This window comes from Nannobrachium achirus, assembly GCF_963921795.1.
Source record: "Nannobrachium achirus genome assembly, chromosome: 15".
Lineage (NCBI taxonomy): Eukaryota > Metazoa > Chordata > Actinopteri > Myctophiformes > Myctophidae > Nannobrachium > Nannobrachium achirus.
The window spans coordinates 50,495,700-50,513,711 of record NC_137822.1 but is presented as its reverse complement, the minus strand read 5'-3'; the positions used below and the strand labels follow the sequence as shown (position 1 = coordinate 50,513,711).

General features: G+C 41.3%; 1 protein-coding gene across 1 annotated transcript in view; it reads left to right on the top strand.

The window, feature by feature from the left end:
* The window catches only part of fbxw2 (F-box and WD repeat domain containing 2), a gene marked incomplete at its 3' end in the record, with an annotated part of 29,153 nt that extends 15,817 nt beyond the window's left edge, over window positions 1–13,336 (top strand). The window contains exons 5-9 of the mRNA XM_080743020.1: window positions 2,583–2,777; window positions 9,139–9,272; window positions 10,262–10,348; window positions 11,451–11,620; window positions 13,048–13,336. Coding sequence (XP_080599146.1) covers window positions 2,583–2,777; window positions 9,139–9,272; window positions 10,262–10,348; window positions 11,451–11,620; window positions 13,048–13,336 — 875 coding nt within the window. The remainder of the gene's footprint in view (window positions 1–2,582; window positions 2,778–9,138; window positions 9,273–10,261; window positions 10,349–11,450; window positions 11,621–13,047) is intronic.
* Window positions 13,337–18,012: the final 4,676 nt, after the last annotated feature.

The window sequence follows — 18,012 nt, the reverse complement described above, 5'->3', positions numbered from 1 at the left end:
TATAAAGGATATATAGGATATATAGGATATATAGGATATAAAGGATATATAGGATATAAAGGATATATAGGATATATAGGATATAAAGGTTTTCTATAAGGCTCTCCCTCATAGTATCACGACGATATATAGGATATAAAGATAGTATATATATGATAGATATATAGGATATAAAGGATATAAAGGATATAAAGGATATAAAGGATATATAGGATATAAAGATATATAGGATATAAAGGATATAAAGGATATATAGGATATAAAGGATATATAGGATATAAAGATATATAGGATATAAAGGATATATAGGATATAAAGGATATATAGGATATAAAGGATATATAGGATATAAAGGATATATAGGATATAAAGGATATAAAGGATATATAGGATATAAAGGATATAAAGGATATATAGGATATAAAGGATATATAGGATATATTGGATATAAAGGATATAAAGGATATATAGGATATAAAGGATATATAGGATATAAAGGATATAAATGATATATAGGATATATAGGATATAAAGGATATATAGGATATAAAGGATATATAGGATATAAAGGATATATAAAGGATATATAGGATATAAAGGATATATAGGATATATAGGATATATAGGATATAAAGGATATATAGGATATATAGGATATAAAGTATATAAAGGATATTTATTACCCGGCTTGGTTGAACGCTTGATTCTGATTGGTCGAGCGCTGAAATCAGCGGTGAATTATGAGCGGATAATGACCGCTCCGCTCTATAATTCACCGCTGCCTAATCAAAGGCTCAGAGCAGCTGCTGTATTCAGGCTGCACTGCGTGGATTTCGTGCCGTATCCAACATGTCTACCATGTAAACAAACACACAGCGACATTTACAACCAAACGTTGCTCTGAAGAATGTTTTAAAAAACATTTGAGGCGAGAAATAGACGACGCAGTAACAGAAATGGATTCTATTTGATCAGCACTTCCTTGTTTTCCAAGGCGAGTGTGTTGCGCTCGGGGGGACGCACTTTCAGCCGTCTGTAAACAAGGAAACACTTTGTTTTGATTTTAGTTTTGAGTCAAATTATTAATTTTATGTATTAGCCGGGTAATAAGTGCTATAAGGTCTTGCTGCTTGGTCATTACGGCTTATATGGACACTTCGGGCTGATAATTCCCCTCGGCTCCGCCTCGGGGAATTATCACCCCGTCGTGTCCATATAAGCCGTAATGACCGCGCAGCAAGACCTTATCGCATACATAGGATATATAGGATATAAAGGATATATAGGATATAAAGGATATATAGGATATAAAGGATATATAAAGGATATATAGGATATAAAGGATATATAGGATATATAGGATATATAGGATATAAAGGATATATAGGATATATAGGATATAAAGGATATATAGGATATATAGGATATATAGGATATAAAGGATATAAAGGATATATAAAGGATATATAGGATATAAAGGATATAAAGGATATATAGGATATATAGGATATAAAGGCATATCGTAGAGACATTGAATCACCTCAACAATATTTATCACCATGTTTGTTGGTCTAAATCAGTAGTTCTCAAACTCTAAAAGGTCTTCCCTCAACTCTGACTGTGTATACTGTCAGAGTTACATACTTGTAAGGATCAATTTAGACCTCCCAAAAGGACCCCAGAGAGTCCCTGGACCCCACTTTGAGGACCACTGGTCTAAATGGTCTGTTACTGCTTTTTCTTTTTGTTTGTGTTACCTTGTAGGTGGTTGTACTGTTAAGTAACTTGAAAAATAATCATAAAATCCAACATGAAAAAGAGCGTGATAAGAGTGTGTATGGTGATAAAGCTTGTAAGAATATTGTGATAGTGTATTTTTCCATATCGTCCAGCCCTAGCGCCTGCTAGGGCATTCACTAAATATTCGAATATTCGAATATCAAAGTTACTATTCAACGTTGTTCACCAAAGTCGAATATTCGCCTTTTCTTTTTTTTTCTTTCTCTCTTTAAAAAATAGTTTATAAAGCTTGGCGAGATAGGAAGTCATAAGAATGAGTTGTCAATGCCCCTGGTGGATGAATGTGTTAATGCTCTATACCAGGGGTTCTCAAACCTTTTTAGGCCGTGACCCCCAAAATAAACATATTTGAACTGGGGACCCCCACCCTGACAAGCACTTGGAATTGTAGGTATTACATTTAATGAGTGGTTAGTGTCCACACCTAGGACTCCGGAGGTCCCAGAGGTCGCAGGTACGATTCCCCACTCCAGCTACCACTGCTCCCCTTCCCTCGCGCTCCTTGTGGGCAGCACTGGGTTCATAAGGGTTCAGCTGGGTTAAGCTGATCAAAAAAGCAGCTGGGTTGGGCTGCGATATCTGAATTTCCCCCGCGGGAGGAGTAAGGTATTTCTTCTTCTTCTTCAAGAACATGGTGATAGTCTATTTGTCCGTATCGTCCAGCCCTAAGCGTCTGCTAAACGTTGTTCTATGAAATGAATCATCCCTGTCCTGTTTGTCTTGTCGTGCGGTCCCAGGCTCAGACGACCTGTGTGTTTGTTTTGTCGTGCGGTCCCTCCCAGGCTCAGACGACCTGTCGGCCAAGCTGTGGGACGTGCGGACGGGGCAGTGCGTCTACGGCATCCAGACGCACACCTGCGCCGCCGTCAAGTTCGACGAGCAGAAGCTGGTGACGGGATCCTTCGACAACACCATTGCATGCTGGGAGTGGAGCACCGGCGCCAAGATACAGCAGTTCAGAGGTCACACCGGGGCAGGTGAGGTCAGGGGTCACACCGGGGCAGGTGAGGTCAGAGGTCAGGGGTCACACCGGGGCAGGTGAGGTCAGGGGTCACACCGGGGCAGGTGAGGTCAGAGGTCACACCGGGGCAGGTGAGGTCAGAGGTCACACCGGGGCAGGTGAGGTCAGAGGTCAGGGGTCACACCGGGGCAGGTGAGGTCAGGGGTCACACCGGGGCAGGTGAGGTCAGAGGTCACACCGGGGCAGGTGAGGTCAGAGGTCAGACCGGGGCAGGTCCGTTCAGACATAGATATACAAATCCCACCCAGTGAGAAGCGAGAGGTGCTATGTATGAGTTAATGTCATTAACCCATAAAGACCTGAATGTCTTCTTGATAAACCTTTCTATGTCAGAGGTTCTCAACCTTTTTTACGTCAAGGACCCCTAAAATTATAGGCATTTGGCCGGGGACCCCCCATGTCAACATTTGAGTAACAATGTTTGCTTACAAAAGATGTATATTAACACTTTGCCGTCCGAAATAGAATGGTGGTTGGTAGATTAGCCGTGAAATTTCTATTATTGTATTGTGATCTGAGACATTATAAAATATATGTTTATAAACATGAGCCCGCCGCCCCTCCTTCTTGGACAGCGCCGTTGTTTTTTCTTTTTTTTTTCTTTTCAGGTCATTAGCTCACCGTGATTTTCTCGATCTCCGTTGGGATAGAATGGGGGTTTTGGCCGATCATCGATCTCCCCGTGCGTTTCGCGTGCGCGATCCGTTCACGTAAATGTCCCCGCATAATAATGTGTGACTCAAGAGCAGAACTGAAGGTTTTCGCTAGCATAGCCCCAAGCATGGCTGCTGTAGAAGCACCAGGGTACAGACAGTAACCGAATGGGGGAATATGCCTTGGAAAAGGAAAGGCCAATGACATCACTTCTGCTTCATGTCAGCCCAGCCATGAGCTATCGATGCACGAGTGGTGACTAGGGAAGGTTAGACGATCGCCGATTTTCGGATGAAAATCATTTATTTCGGTAAATACGGGAAAGTACGGGAAAAGACGATTGGCTGCCCCTCCCCCCCTAGGAAGTTCGATATAGTACGGTTTTAACATTAAGGGGCTCCCCTTGGCTTGCAAAGTGTTAAAAGATTTGCACACATTTTCACAATTTCTCAAAAATAGCAGATCAGTGCCGTGCAGTGCCTCATTTCTCACATGGCCCTCTTCTAGCGCCACCATGAGGCAGATTCTTGCAAGACACATTTTTGAACACTGCTCCTACAGATGTTGCCCTAAAATCAGACAAAGCGGTACACTGTATCGTCATCAACATGGATCTGTCCCATTTCCCATATTCCCTCCTGAATGGCCTACCATTGCCTTCTAAAGTTTGTGTATGTTGTATCTCCCGATTTAGGTAGTCTTAGGTGCCCTCCACACTAGGCGCGGTCACCGCTAGGCGCGGTCATCGCCTGCTAGTAATTCATTCTCAATGAGAGGCGGGCGGCTTTTCCGGCCGCGCAGCAAAGTTTTGGGGCGGCGAGGGGAGCGGGTGCGGTCCCTTGAAATCCACTGCGAGCGTGCTCGTTTGTGCATGCGTACGCGGGCGGTGAGAGATGGTTTGTGTTCATCTTTGTGAAATACCGCGCAGCGTTTACTCACTGAGCGAGTGTGTTTGTGTCTCACCGCGGTGCGGCCACCGCTGATCCTAGCGGCAGCCCCGACGGCAACCGCGCTTAGTGTGGAGGGCACCTTACTGGTGTAGTGTCTTATGGTGTGGACATATTATATGGAATACACTGTTAAAATGTCTCTCTCTCTAACAGTGTTCAGTGTGGATTATAACTCTCTCTCTCTCTAACAGTGTTCAGTGTGGATTATAACTCTCTCTCTCTCTCTCTAACAGTGTTCAGTGTGGACTATAACTCTCTCTCTCTCTAACAGTGTTCAGTGTGGATTATAACTCTCTCTCTCTCTAACAGTGTTCAGTGTGGACATATTATATGGAATACACTGTTAATATAAAATATGTCTCTAACAGTGTTCAGTGTGGACTATAACTCTCTCTCTCTAACAGTGTTCAGTGTGGACTATAACTCTCTCTCTCTCTCTAACAGTGTTCAGTGTGGACTATAACTCTCTCTCTCTCTCTCTAACAGTGTTCAGTGTGGACTATAACTCTCTCTCTCTCTCTCTAACAGTGTTCAGTGTGGACTATAACTCTCTCTCTCTCTCTCTCTCTCTAACAGTGTTCAGTGTGGACTATAACTCTCTCTCTCTCTCTAACAGTGTTCAGTGTGGACTATAACTCTCTCTCTCTCTCTAACAGTGTTCAGTGTGGACTATAACTCTCTCTCTCTCTCTAACAGTGTTCAGTGTGGACTATAACTCTCTCTCTCTCTCGCTCTCTAACAGTGTTCAGTGTGGTCTATAACTCTCTCTCTCTCTCTAACTGTTCAGTGTGGACTATAACTCTCTCTCTCTCTCTCTCTCTCTAACAGTGTTCAGTGTGGACTATAACTCTCTCTCTCTCTCTAACAGTGTTCAGTGTGGACTATAACTCTCTCTCTCTCTAACAGTGTTCAGTGTGGACTATAACTCTCTCTCTCTCTCTCTAACAGTGTTCAGTGTGGACTATAACTCTCTCTCTCTCTAACAGTGTTCAGTGTGGATTATAACTCTCTCTCTCTCTAACAGTGTTCAGTGTGGATTATAACTCTCTCTCTCTCTCTCTAACAGTGTTCAGTGTGGACTATAACTCTCTCTCTCTCTAACAGTGTTCAGTGTGGACTATAACTCTCTCTCTCTCTCTAACAGTGTTCAGTGTGGACTATAACTCTCTCTCTCTCTCTCTAACAGTGTTCAGTGTGGACTATAACTCTCTCTCTCTCTCTCTCTAACAGTGTTCAGTGTGGACTATAACTCTCTCTCTCTCTCTAACAGTGTTCAGTGTGGACTATAACTCTCTCTCTCTCTCTAACAGTGTTCAGTGTGGACTATAACTCTCTCTCTCTCTAACAGTGTTCAGTGTGGATTATAACTCTCTCTCTCTCTCTAACAGTGTTCAGTGTGGACTATAACTCTCTCTCTCTCTCTAACAGTGTTCAGTGTGGACTATAACTCTCTCTCTCTCTCTAACAGTGTTCAGTGTGGACTATAACTCTCTCTCTCTCTCTCTCTAACAGTGTTCAGTGTGGACTATAACTCTCTCTCTCTCTCTCTAACAGTGTTCAGTGTGGACTATAACTCTCTCTCTCTCTCTAACAGTGTTCAGTGTGGACTATAACTCTCTCTCTCTCTAACAGTGTTCAGTGTGGACTATAACTCTCTCTCTCTCTAACAGTGTTCAGTAGTGATGCGCGGGCCGACCCGGTGCCCCCACCCGCCCGCCAACCCGCCCGCGTGCGGGTGGGTGAGTCAAGGTTTGAGACTCAATATTGGCGGGCGGCGGGCGGGCGGGTTATCACCACTCTCATGTGCAAAAAATAAATAAGAATAATCACCTGTTCTTATTTGCCTTTTATTCTTAATAAGAGTAGTCCTATAAGAATAAGAATATAATGTTTGAATACGAGCATGAGCGAGCGAGCATGTTTTAAAATGCGCCAGAGAGGAGCGAGGTTTCTCCTCCGCTCCTTGGTGCGAGGACCGTCCCAATTCCGCTCCTGTTGGGCCCGCGAACCGCATTTTGCCAACATTTGACACAACGTGAGCACAGCAGAAGAATGCACAAACAATTCAGCAGGATTTCACTTACCGTATGTGTCTCTGTCATCCACACAAGTCCGTTTATAGCTAAATACTTTGTGTCGGGTAAGTTATAGACTATAACCAGCCAGTCAACGGATACGATTTGAAACACAACTTTCGCAAGTGAGACGGATTTTTTGACTGAATGAACCAACCACGCTCGCCTCGAGAATTAAAAAAAGTATAAAAGCTATTTGAGATGTTTATAGATTAGAATCTTTACACACCTGCTCCCAAATAATTAATTATATAATTCCAGTTCACTGCGCATATATTATGTAGGTCATTTCAATTAAGCTCTCGCACTCAATTGTGTCAGCGCTCGTCTGAAAAGAGTCGAGCAGCTCCCGCCTCCCTTAGTTTAAACTAGGTTATAAAATGACATATAGGCTATATAGAATAGATTTTCAGCCAAGAAGTGAATGAAAACGTAGGCCAGTGCTTTCTTATTGTCCATGCTGGATTATTATTTCTTCAAATTGACTGCATCCATCCTGGATCACACAATAAGAGGTAACATCCAGGTCTTTATTATCCATCATGCTTTCAAATCAAACAAAGTAATCACTCATAGGCCTATGTGTGATGTGTGAGACCAAGTTTAACATCTTAAACATCACATGCTGCGCATCCAAAGTCAGCCGCCTCTCCTCCTCTTTCTCTCCTCCTCCTGTGTGTCTCCGCTCTCATATAGGCTACTAAATTGAACAGCCTTTCGGACTTTAAGTCACTCGGACTTTAAGGCCATCGGAAAATCACCATGCGCCCACCTCGAGTCGCTCCCATGATCCCATCTCTCCAATCTGGTGAATCAATAACCAACAGAATGTAATATTGTCCGTCTTTTGCTGTCTGCGCTGTATAAATATGATTGACATAAAACCTGAAACGCCATTCTTCCCCGACGATGCCCCAGAGAGAATGAACGTCTTTGAATGAATGTCTTTTAGGCTAAACCCCAATTTGAACAACACGTTTGTTTATTTAGCCCATGACAATATTGTGCTACTGTAAACCTTTCTGTAAAGCGACGTTGGGTACTTAGAAGAGCCGTATACAGATGAGCTATTCTGGAGAGATACCATCTTTTTTTTAAATGCGGGTTGCGGGGCGGGCGGATTCGTTGATTTGTATATTGTTCTGCGGGGCGGGCACGGGCGGGTTACGTTTCGTGCGGGCTGTGGGTCGTGCGGGTTATGAAAAAAACCTGACCCGCGCATCACTAGTGTTCAGTGTGGACTATAACTCTCTCTCTCTCTCTCTAACAGTGTTCAGTGTGGACTATAACTCTCTCTCTCTCTAACAGTGTTCAGTGTGGACTATAACTCTCTCTCTCTCTCTCTCTCTAACAGTGTTCAGTGTGGACTATAACTCTCTCTCTCTCTCTCTCTAACAGTGTTCAGTGTGGACTATAACTCTCTCTCTCTCTAACAGTGTTCAGTGTGGACTATAACTCTCTCTCTCTCTCTAACAGTGTTCAGTGTGGACTATAACTCTCTCTCTCTCTCTCTCTAACAGTGTTCAGTGTGGATTATAACTCTCTCTCTCTCTAACAGTGTTCAGTGTGGATTATAACTCTCTCTCTAACAGTGTTCAGTGTGGACTATAACTCTCTCTCTCTCTCTCTAACAGTGTTCAGTGTGGATTATAACTCTCTCTCTCTCTCTAACAGTGTTCAGTGTGGATTATAACTCTCTCTCTCTCTCTTTCTAACAGTGTTCAGTGTGGACTATAACTCTCTCTCTCTCTCTCTCTCTAACAGTGTTCAGTGTGGACTATAACTCTCTCTCTCTCTCTCTCTCTCTAACAGTGTTCAGTGTGGACTATAACTCTCTCTCTCTCTCTAACAGTGTTCAGTGTGGACTATAACTCTCTCTCTCTCTCTAACAGTGTTCAGTGTGGACTATAACTCTCTCTCTCTCTCTCTAACAGTGTTCAGTGTGGACTATAACTCTCTCTCTCTCTCTCTCTAACAGTGTTCAGTGTGGATTATAACTCTCTCTCTCTCTAACAGTGTTCAGTGTGGATTATAACTCTCTCTCTCTCTCTCTCTAACAGTGTTCAGTGTGGACTATAACTCTCTCTCTCTCTCTCTCTAACAGTGTTCAGTGTGGACTATAACTCTCTCTCTCTCTCTCTCTAACAGTGTTCAGTGTGGACTATAACTCTCTCTCTCTCTCTAACAGTGTTCAGTGTGGACTATAACTCTCTCTCTCTCTCTAACAGTGTTCAGTGTGGACTATAACTCTCTCTCTCTCTCTAACAGTGTTCAGTGTGGACTATAACTCTCTCTCTCTCTCTCTAACAGTGTTCAGTGTGGACTATAACTCTCTCTCTCTCTCTAACAGTGTTCAGTGTGGATTATAACTCTCTCTCTCTCTAACAGTGTTCAGTGTGGATTATAACTCTCTCTCTCTCTCTCTAACAGTGTTCAGTGTGGACTATAACTCTCTCTCTCTCTCTCTCTAACAGTGTTCAGTGTGGACTATAACTCTCTCTCTCTCTCTCTCTAACAGTGTTCAGTGTGGACTATAACTCTCTCTCTCTCTCTAACAGTGTTCAGTGTGGACTATAACTCTCTCTCTCTCTCTAACAGTGTTCAGTGTGGACTATAACTCTCTCTCTCTCTCTAACAGTGTTCAGTGTGGATTATAACGACGGTCTGGACATCCTGGTCAGCGGCTCGGCAGATTTCACCGTGAAGGTTTGGGCGTTGACGCAAGGAGTCTGCCTGAACACTCTGACCGGACACACCGAGTGGGTGACCAAGGTACTGTAGAACTACACCCCCTGGTGGGTGACCAAGGTAATGTAGAACTACACCCCCTAGTGGCTCACCAAGGTAATGTAGAACTACACCCCCTAGTGGCTCACCAAGGTAATGTAAAACTACACCCCCTAGTGGCTCACCAAGGTACTGTCAAACTACACCCCCTAGTGGCTCAACAAGGTACTGGGAGACGGTGTTGATTTTAACATTAAATTTTGATTTAGTTTGAGTCTTTTGAATAAAATGCTGTTTAGTTTTAGTCATATTTCAGTCACTTGAAATGTTTTACTTTAAGTCTAGTTTTAGTCGACTAAGCATCAGATTTTAGTCAACTAAAACTAGTTGATTTTGTCGACAAAAACGTACTTTGCCTAGATAGTGTTGTAAAGGCTGAAAATAACAGATCTACAAGATTGTTGTGAGCTTGTTGTTTTCAGAGCACAATGCCCGAGTGCAGCCAAACAATAAAATGACGTGTCTTTTAGTTCTACTGGATCTCTTCTCCACTAGTCCCTCCCTGACATGTTAGTCTAGTTTTTAGTTGTTGACTAAATTGTCAGTATATTTAGTCTTAGGCGTACTCGTGCTCTCGTCCAATCACAGGTGATCTTACACCATGCTCTCATCCAATACTTCTGGCACTTTGTCGCATTAGGCACTCTGTTGCACCAAGCACCTTGTTCTTGTTGTGTTGTTGTTCGCCCCTTACTGTTCTGTTCTTGTTGTGTTGTTGTTCGCCCTGTACTGTTCTGTTCTTGTTTTTGTTAGTCTTGTTTTGTTTCTTGTTTTATGTGAGGACAACGGATGAAATTTAGCTTTAAGCTAACTCCGGCTGGTTTACACTAAGACCTTTGTAGGTTGTATTATGCAATATGTCATTATCTCTTTGTCCATGAACTGGTGCTGTCCTGTCCAAATAAATACAATTAAAGATAAAATAAATAAATAAATCACAGGTGATCTTACACCATGCTCTTGTCCAATCACAGGTGATCTTACAGCAGAGTGAAGTAGAGTCGGTGGTCCACAGTCCTGGTGATTACATCCTGTTATCTGCTGATAAGTATGAGATTAAGGTAAAATGACCTCTGACCTCTCTCTCTCTATCTCTCTCATATACATGGTAGGGCATTCACCAACTATTCCAATATTCAAATATCAAAGTCGCCGTTGTTCACCGAAGTCGAATATTCGCGTTTTTTTTCTTATTTTTTCTTTAACTCATACACCGTCTTTTGAAAATACCTTCAAAGTTCCAGACGCCTCCTTCTCCATAGACTTCCATGTAATTCATAGTGCACTGATCATGTCATGTCCATGCCTAGATCATGCACCACGTGTGTCCACATTGCTCACAGCTTTCAAACAAAAAAATCCGAATGGAAATCCGTTCAGGCATTCATGAGATAGCAGCCATTATGTTTTCTTAAAATGTAAACAAACATGGCTGCCATGTGTGAAAGATGGGGTTGCTATGGCGGTTAAACATGCAATTTCGCGATTGCTATCACGCCTGCTAAATTTTTTGGGGTCCAAATTATTTTTTTGAAGGTATGGTCGCTAGGCTATAACTATTGTGTTTTAATGCTAATGAAGGTATGGTCGCTAGGCTATAACTAGTGTGTTTTAATGCTAATGAAGGTATGGTCGCTAGGCTATAACTAGTGTGTTTTAATGCTAATGAAGCTATGGTCGCTAGGCTATAACTAGTGTGTTTTAACGCTAATGAAGGTATGGCCGCTAGGCTATAACTAGTGTGTTTTAATGCTAATGAAGGTGTGGCCGCTAGGCTATAACTAGTGTGTTTTAACGCTAATGAAGGTGTGGTCGCTAGGCTATAACTAGTGTGTTCTAGGCTATAACTAGTGTGTTTTAATGCTAATGAAGGTATGGTCGCTAGGCTATAACTAGTGTGTTTTAACGCTAATGAAGGTATGGCCGCTAGGCTATAACTAGTGTGTTTTAATGCTAATGAAGGTGTGGTCGCTAGGCTATAACTAGTGTGTTTTAACGCTAATGAAGGTGTGGTCGCTAGGCTATAACTAGTGTGTTCTAGGCTATAACTAGTGTGTTTTAATGCTAATGAAGGTATGGTCGCTAGGCTATAACTAGTGTGTTTTAACGCTAATGAAGGTGTGGTCGCTAGGCTATAACTAGTGTGTTTTAATGCTAATGAAGGTATGGCCGCTAGGCAGAGAGATCAACTGCAAGTGCTTGAAGACGCTCTCCGTATCGGAGGACAGGAGCGTTAGCCTGCAGCCGCGGCTGCAGTTTGACGGGCGCTACATCGTCTGCAGCTCCGACCTGGGCGTCTACCAGTGGGACTTCGCCAGCTTCGAGGTTCTCAGGTAAACACCGTCCTCACAATTTACAATTTAGGCATTTAGAAGATGCTCTTAAAGGAGTAGTTCACCCCCAAAACAACCTTTTTTTAGTGGATTACTCACCCCATGTAGACTTCAATAAAAAAAAAGGTTTTTGTTGCATTCCTAAACCAATAATTTGAGTAAACAAGAAAGTAATGCGTTGGAACGGCATCTACAATACATGTGTTGCCCCGCCCCCTGTTTCCGGGTACCACATACATCCGTATCCGGTCCCAACCGAAAGTACTTTCTCTAGAGCAGGGGTTCCCAAACATTTTTGTCTCAGGGCTCCCTATAAATGTTAAAACTGTACTTTGTAATCCTCAGGGTGATAAAGGTGTTTTATATAAAGTGTTTTATATAAAGTGTTTTATATAAAGTGTTTTATATAGTGTTTTATATAAAGTGTTTTATATAAGGTGTCTTATATAAAGTGTTTTATATAAAGTGTTTTATATAAAGTGTTTTATATAGTGTTTTATATAAAGTGTTTTATATAGTGTTTATATAAAGTGTTTTATATAAAGTGTATTATATAAGGTGTCTTATATAAAGTGTTTTATATAAAGTGTTTTATATAAAGTGTTTTATATAGTGTTTTATATAAGGTGTCTTATATAAGGTGTCTTATATAAAGTGTCTTATTTAAAGTGTCTTATATAAAGTGTTTTATATAAAGTGTTTTATATAAAGTGTTTTATATAAAGTGTTTTATATAGTGTTTATATAAAGTGTTTTATATAAGGTGTCTTATATAAAGTGTTTTATATAAAGTGTTTTATATAAAGTGTTTTATATAAAGTGTTTTATATAGTGTTTTATATAAAGTGTTTTATATAAAGTGTATTATATAAGGTGTTTTATATAAAGTGTTTTATATAAAGTGTTTTATATAAAGTGTCTTATATAAAGTGTCTCATATAAAGTGTCTTATATAAAGTGTTTTATATAAAGTGTCTTATATAAAGTGTTTTATATAAAGTGTTTTATATAAAGTGTTTTATATAAAGTGTCTTATATAAAGTGTTTTATATAAAGTGTTTTATATAAAGTGTTTTATATAAAGAGTTTTATATAAAGTGTTTTATATAAAGAGTTTTATATAAAGTGTCTTATATAAAGTGTCTTATATAAAGTGTTTTATATAAAGTGTCTCATATAAAGTGTCTTATATAAAGTGTTTTATATAAAGGGTTAAAGTGTTTTATATAAAGTGTTTTATATATAGTGTCTTATATAAAGTGTTTTATATACCCTCAGGGTGATCAAGGTGTTTTATATAAGGTGTCTTATATAAAGTGTTTTATATAAAGGGTTAAAGTGTTTTATATAAAGTGTTTTATATAAAGTGTTTTATATAAAGTGTTTTATATAAAGTGTCTTATATAAAGTGTTTTATATAACCCCAGGGTGATCAAGGTCCAGGACCCGGCCAACCTGTCTCTGCTGAGCTTCGGCCAGGTGTTTGCGCTGCTGTTTGACGAGCGCTTCCTGTACGTGATGGACCTCCGCAGCGAGGTCATCTCGGGCCGCTGGCCGCTGCCCGCCTACAGGAAGTCTAAGAGGGGCTCCAGCTTCCTGCCAGGGGGGACGTCCTGGCTGCACGGCCTGGACGGACACAACGACTCTGGCCTGGTGTTCGCTACCAGCATGCCCGACCATAGCATCCACCTGGTGCTGTGGAAGGAGAACGGATGAACTACATGCAGGGGGGGGGGGGGAGAGGAGGCCATAGCATTCACCTGGTACTGTGAGAGGTGGAATGGATGAACTACTGGGGCCATAGCATTCACCTAACATGACCCTAGCATCCACCTAGTACTATGGGAGGGGAATGGGTTGAACTCCATGGGGGGAGGAGGCCATAGCATCCAACTAACAGGACCCTAGCATTCACCTAGTACTGTGGGAGGTGGAATGGATGAACTCCATGGGGGGGGGGGGAGGCCATAGCATCCGCCTGTTGTCAATGCTGGCCTTGCAACATCCAGGACCGGACGAGCCCCCATTTGTGTTATGACAAGTGGGGGCTCGTCCGGGAACCACAGGACCATAGCGTTCACCTGGCTCTGTGGGAGGAGACTCCATGAACACACCCACCCTGGCCACAGTATAACTTCTGGTTGGTTCTAGTGGAAGTGGCGGACGTGCTACGTGTTAACGGACGTTACATCATGCGCTGCAAGTCTTCCGGTGAAATTCTCACGGCGGAAAGTTGAACGGTCTCTGCCTGATATTGTCACCAGGCTTTTCTCTTGGCAGATGAGTAAAGCCTGGCTACGCGAGGCTACCATGAACAGGGAACCTCCTCCACGGAAACCCCTCCCCCCATAACTCTGAGAGCGTGCACAATGGAACCAAACGGACCCTTAAGGCTCATTCATAGTCCAGGTGAAGTGAAGAGTAGTTTTCTAAAGTCTCACTTCACCCTAGTGAGACTTTAGAAAACTGTTTTCTAAAGTCTCACTTCACCCTAGTGAGACTTTAGAAAACTGTTTTCTAAAGTCTCACTTCACCCTAGTGAGACTTTAGAAAACTGCTCTTCACTTCACCTGGACTATGAATGAGCCTTAAAGGGTCCGTTTGGTTCCATTTATACAGACCTGTATTTGGACCCCCCCCCCCCCCCCCCCCCCCCCAAGGAACCCTTTTTTTTAAAGGTGCATTTATATAGCGTGTTTTACATTGATTGTGCATTACATTCACCCATTCACACACATTCATTACATTTACCCATTCACAGGGTGCAATGGTTCATACAGTGATGTCAGAGGAAACCATGCTTGGCACCAACCTGCTCATCAGGAGCAGTTAGGGGTTCAGAGTCTTGCTCAAGGACTCTTCCACACTAACTCTGGGGGAGCCCAGGATCGAACTGACAGCCGCTCTACCCCTGAGCCCCTGCCTCCCCTTTGCTTTGATAAACTGTGGAGGACATGGAGATGACATGGTTAACCCATTCAGAACGGGTACACAGTATTGTGTATCATTATTTTATGCTTTAACTATTGAAAAATAGCAGATCTACAAGCTCATAACGCGGCACCGAGTGCCGCGCTGCAAGCTTGTAGATCTGCGTGAAAATTAGAATTTTTACCAGATTCTATGAGTGTCTTTTGAATCCTAAGGTTTTTTGAAAAAACCTATGTTTCTATGTCAGCAATCTGGCCAGCCATCGTCAAAGAAAAGGTCCTTTTCACTCAACTGGAGCTCAGTTAGTCTGTTCTTGAGAGACTACTATGTCAGTGGTTCTCTAACCTTTTCATGTGAAGGACCCCCAAAATGATATGTATTTGGCCATGGACCCCCATCTCAAAATATTTAGTTCCAGGGACCACCCAGAATCAAAATTTGAGTTACAAACGTTCGATTTGAAAATACATATATTCAAAGATTTGCACACATTTTCACAACTTTTTCAAAAATATTTTTCACTGGTTAAAGCATTCAATAATTCTAGGCCTATGCATGGACCTCAAGGACCACCACGGACCAGAACCTTTCTTCTCGGTTGATTTTCTTTCTACCATTTCTCCGTGGTCATGTGACCGTGTCTCCGCAGCGCGCTGAACCAACGCAGGCGTTGACACTAAGGCTTGGGGCGGAGCTCGAACCCGAGCCGCTTCCAAACTCTAGAACACATGAGTACTGAGCAGCCGGTATCATTACAGTGTTGGGGAAGTTACTTTGAAAGTGTAACTTGTACAGTTACAAGTAACTCAACATGGCAGTAACTTGATCAAGTTAAAGTTATACCCCTGGGAGAAAAGTAACTTGTTATAGTTTCAAGTTACATAGAAGAATTAACTTGAGTAACTTCAGTTACTTTTTTTTCAGCATTAAATTGAGAATGTACATTTGGTGTACATGAAACAAAATATACAAAAAATGCCAGCAGAAATATGCCTCTCAACTGATTTTTATAATTTTATTTAACAAGGGTTGACATTTTCTTTTGTAAACATCACATTTCTGTTTTCCTAAAATAAAATTCCACAAAACAAGAGGATCTGTTGAGGATACTGTAAATTAGTCATGACATTTGATCTTCAATTTGATCACATCTCAACTGTAAAACTGTAAATTAACTGTAAAAAATAGAAAAAGACTGGTGCCTTGTAATAGTGATAGCAACACCTTTGCTATACATATTAATTAAACTGTTACATGACATTTGACCATCAATCTTAACAAAACTTAAATGTAAAATTATAACTTTGCTTGTAACTTCTTAAAAATGACCCAAAAAGTATCTCAGTTACTTGACGAGTTACTGAAATATGAATGTAACTCAGTTACCAGCAAGTTACAGCAAACTCAGTTACATGTAACTTTAACTTCCCCAACACTGGGTATCAATAAGCTTTGGGCTTATCAAGCTTGTTATCGAGTCACACATTATTACAGTACTATTCATAATAATAAGCCATTTGACACTGTCTTATTGCACACTAATGAATGGTTGTTTTAATGATATTTAATGATAATATTTCTTTTGCTTTTGTCAATAATTGTCATCTTCATAGATGGTGGTCAGCCAACTCACAGCCACTCACAACTCCACAATAAAACAAAGATACCGACCGGTTCTGTTCACAATTTGTCTTCTCACGTCTTTCCAAGAAACGCTCAACAGTGGGCTGGATAAAAGCCTGGCTCAATGTCCAATGTGCTCCGTGTTGCTAAATGCTCCCCTATAAATCACATGTGCAAGAAAGAAAAGCGTGTAAATCCGTTGAGCGATACTGTAGAAGACAGTGCTTCTGATTTAGTTGGATTTAGCACACTGTAAAAAATAACCTTTTTTTGAATTTAATTAAAAAAAAACTACAAAAAGAAAAGGAGGAGCATGAGGAGGGGAGGAGGTAGAAAAGCCCCCCCCCCCCCCCCCCCCCAATGAGAATCGATAAGAGAATCGATTAGGAATCGGATCGATAAGCAGAACCGGAATTGGAATGGTTAAAATCTTAACGATAACCCATCCCTAATCATATTCATAGCTATGTGTGGTATTTGGCTTAAAAATTGAGGTATGAAAAATGTTTTAATTGAACGTCTTATTCAAATTTTACCTGTCATTTTTATAATGGAGGATTTACTTTTCGGGGCAAGTGGACCTGACCTTTGGGCAAGTAGAAGGTGACCTTTACTTACCCGACGGGCAAGTGACTCTGAGAGCTTAGTGTCAACGCCTGCCAAGGGAATGGTTTTATAAATGGATGATGAAGATGATGATGATGATGATGATTTTAAATGATGACGATGGCTCATTCGTCATTTCTTTTTACCACGTTGGTAGGTTACAAGCACTGCGAGCTTGTAGATCTTCTATTTTAGAAAAATCGTGTAAATTAGAATTCTGACCCGATTCTATAAGTGTCTTTTGAATCCTTCTAAGGTTTTTTGAAAAACCTATGTTTCTTTGTCAGCAATCTGGCCAGCCAGAACTGGAGCTCAGTTAGTCTGTTCTTGAGAGACTACTATGTCAGTTGTGCTCAAACCTTTTCATGTGAAGGACCCCCAAAATGATATCTATTTGGCCACAGACCCCCATCTCAAAATATTTAGTTCCAGGGACCACCCAGAAGCAAAATTTGAGTTACAAACATTCGCTTTAAAAATACATAGCAGGGGTTGACACTAAGGTCTCAGAGGCACTTGCCCGTCGGGCAAGTACAGGTCATGTTCTACTTGCCCCAAAGTCATGCCCACTTGCCCGAAAAGTAAATTGTCCATTATAAGATGATACTGTTGGTATCATATTCCCAATCCAAATACCTACATAGCTATGATTGAATATGTCTAGTTTCACACTTGTTACATTCCACAGACCAGAAGACAGAGTGCGCTTGCCACGTTCAGATGTTTAGACAGAATATCTTGTGTTGTGTTTATAGACGGTTGTGTCCCCTCTCAAATGAGCAGTTGCCCGGTCGGGCAACCTGAAAGCAAACTCCACCTGCCCGAAGGTTTTATTTACCTGCCGGGGGCAGGTGGGCAACCCTTAGTGTCAATGCCTGCATAGGCTATATTCAAAGATTTGCACACATTTTCACGACTTTTTCAAAAATAGCAGATCTACAAGCTCGCAAATAGTTAAAGCATTCAATAATTCTAGGCCTAATTAATTGAATTGAAGATGTAATTGTTGAAAGGAAGGTTGTTTTGCATGCATTCTGTGTAGGATAAGCATAAAGCATGGTCACAGAACGCCTTTCTATTCTGCCGCGTTAAATAAGATCTGGCTCATTTCAATAATCATATTTAAGCATTTCTCAAATGGCCTTTCTTCTTGTATCTCAAGAAATCATTTCTTCTGCTGACGTCTGGAGGTTTTTAGAGAGCGTTTTTTAGAGAGTGTTTCCTAACATTTT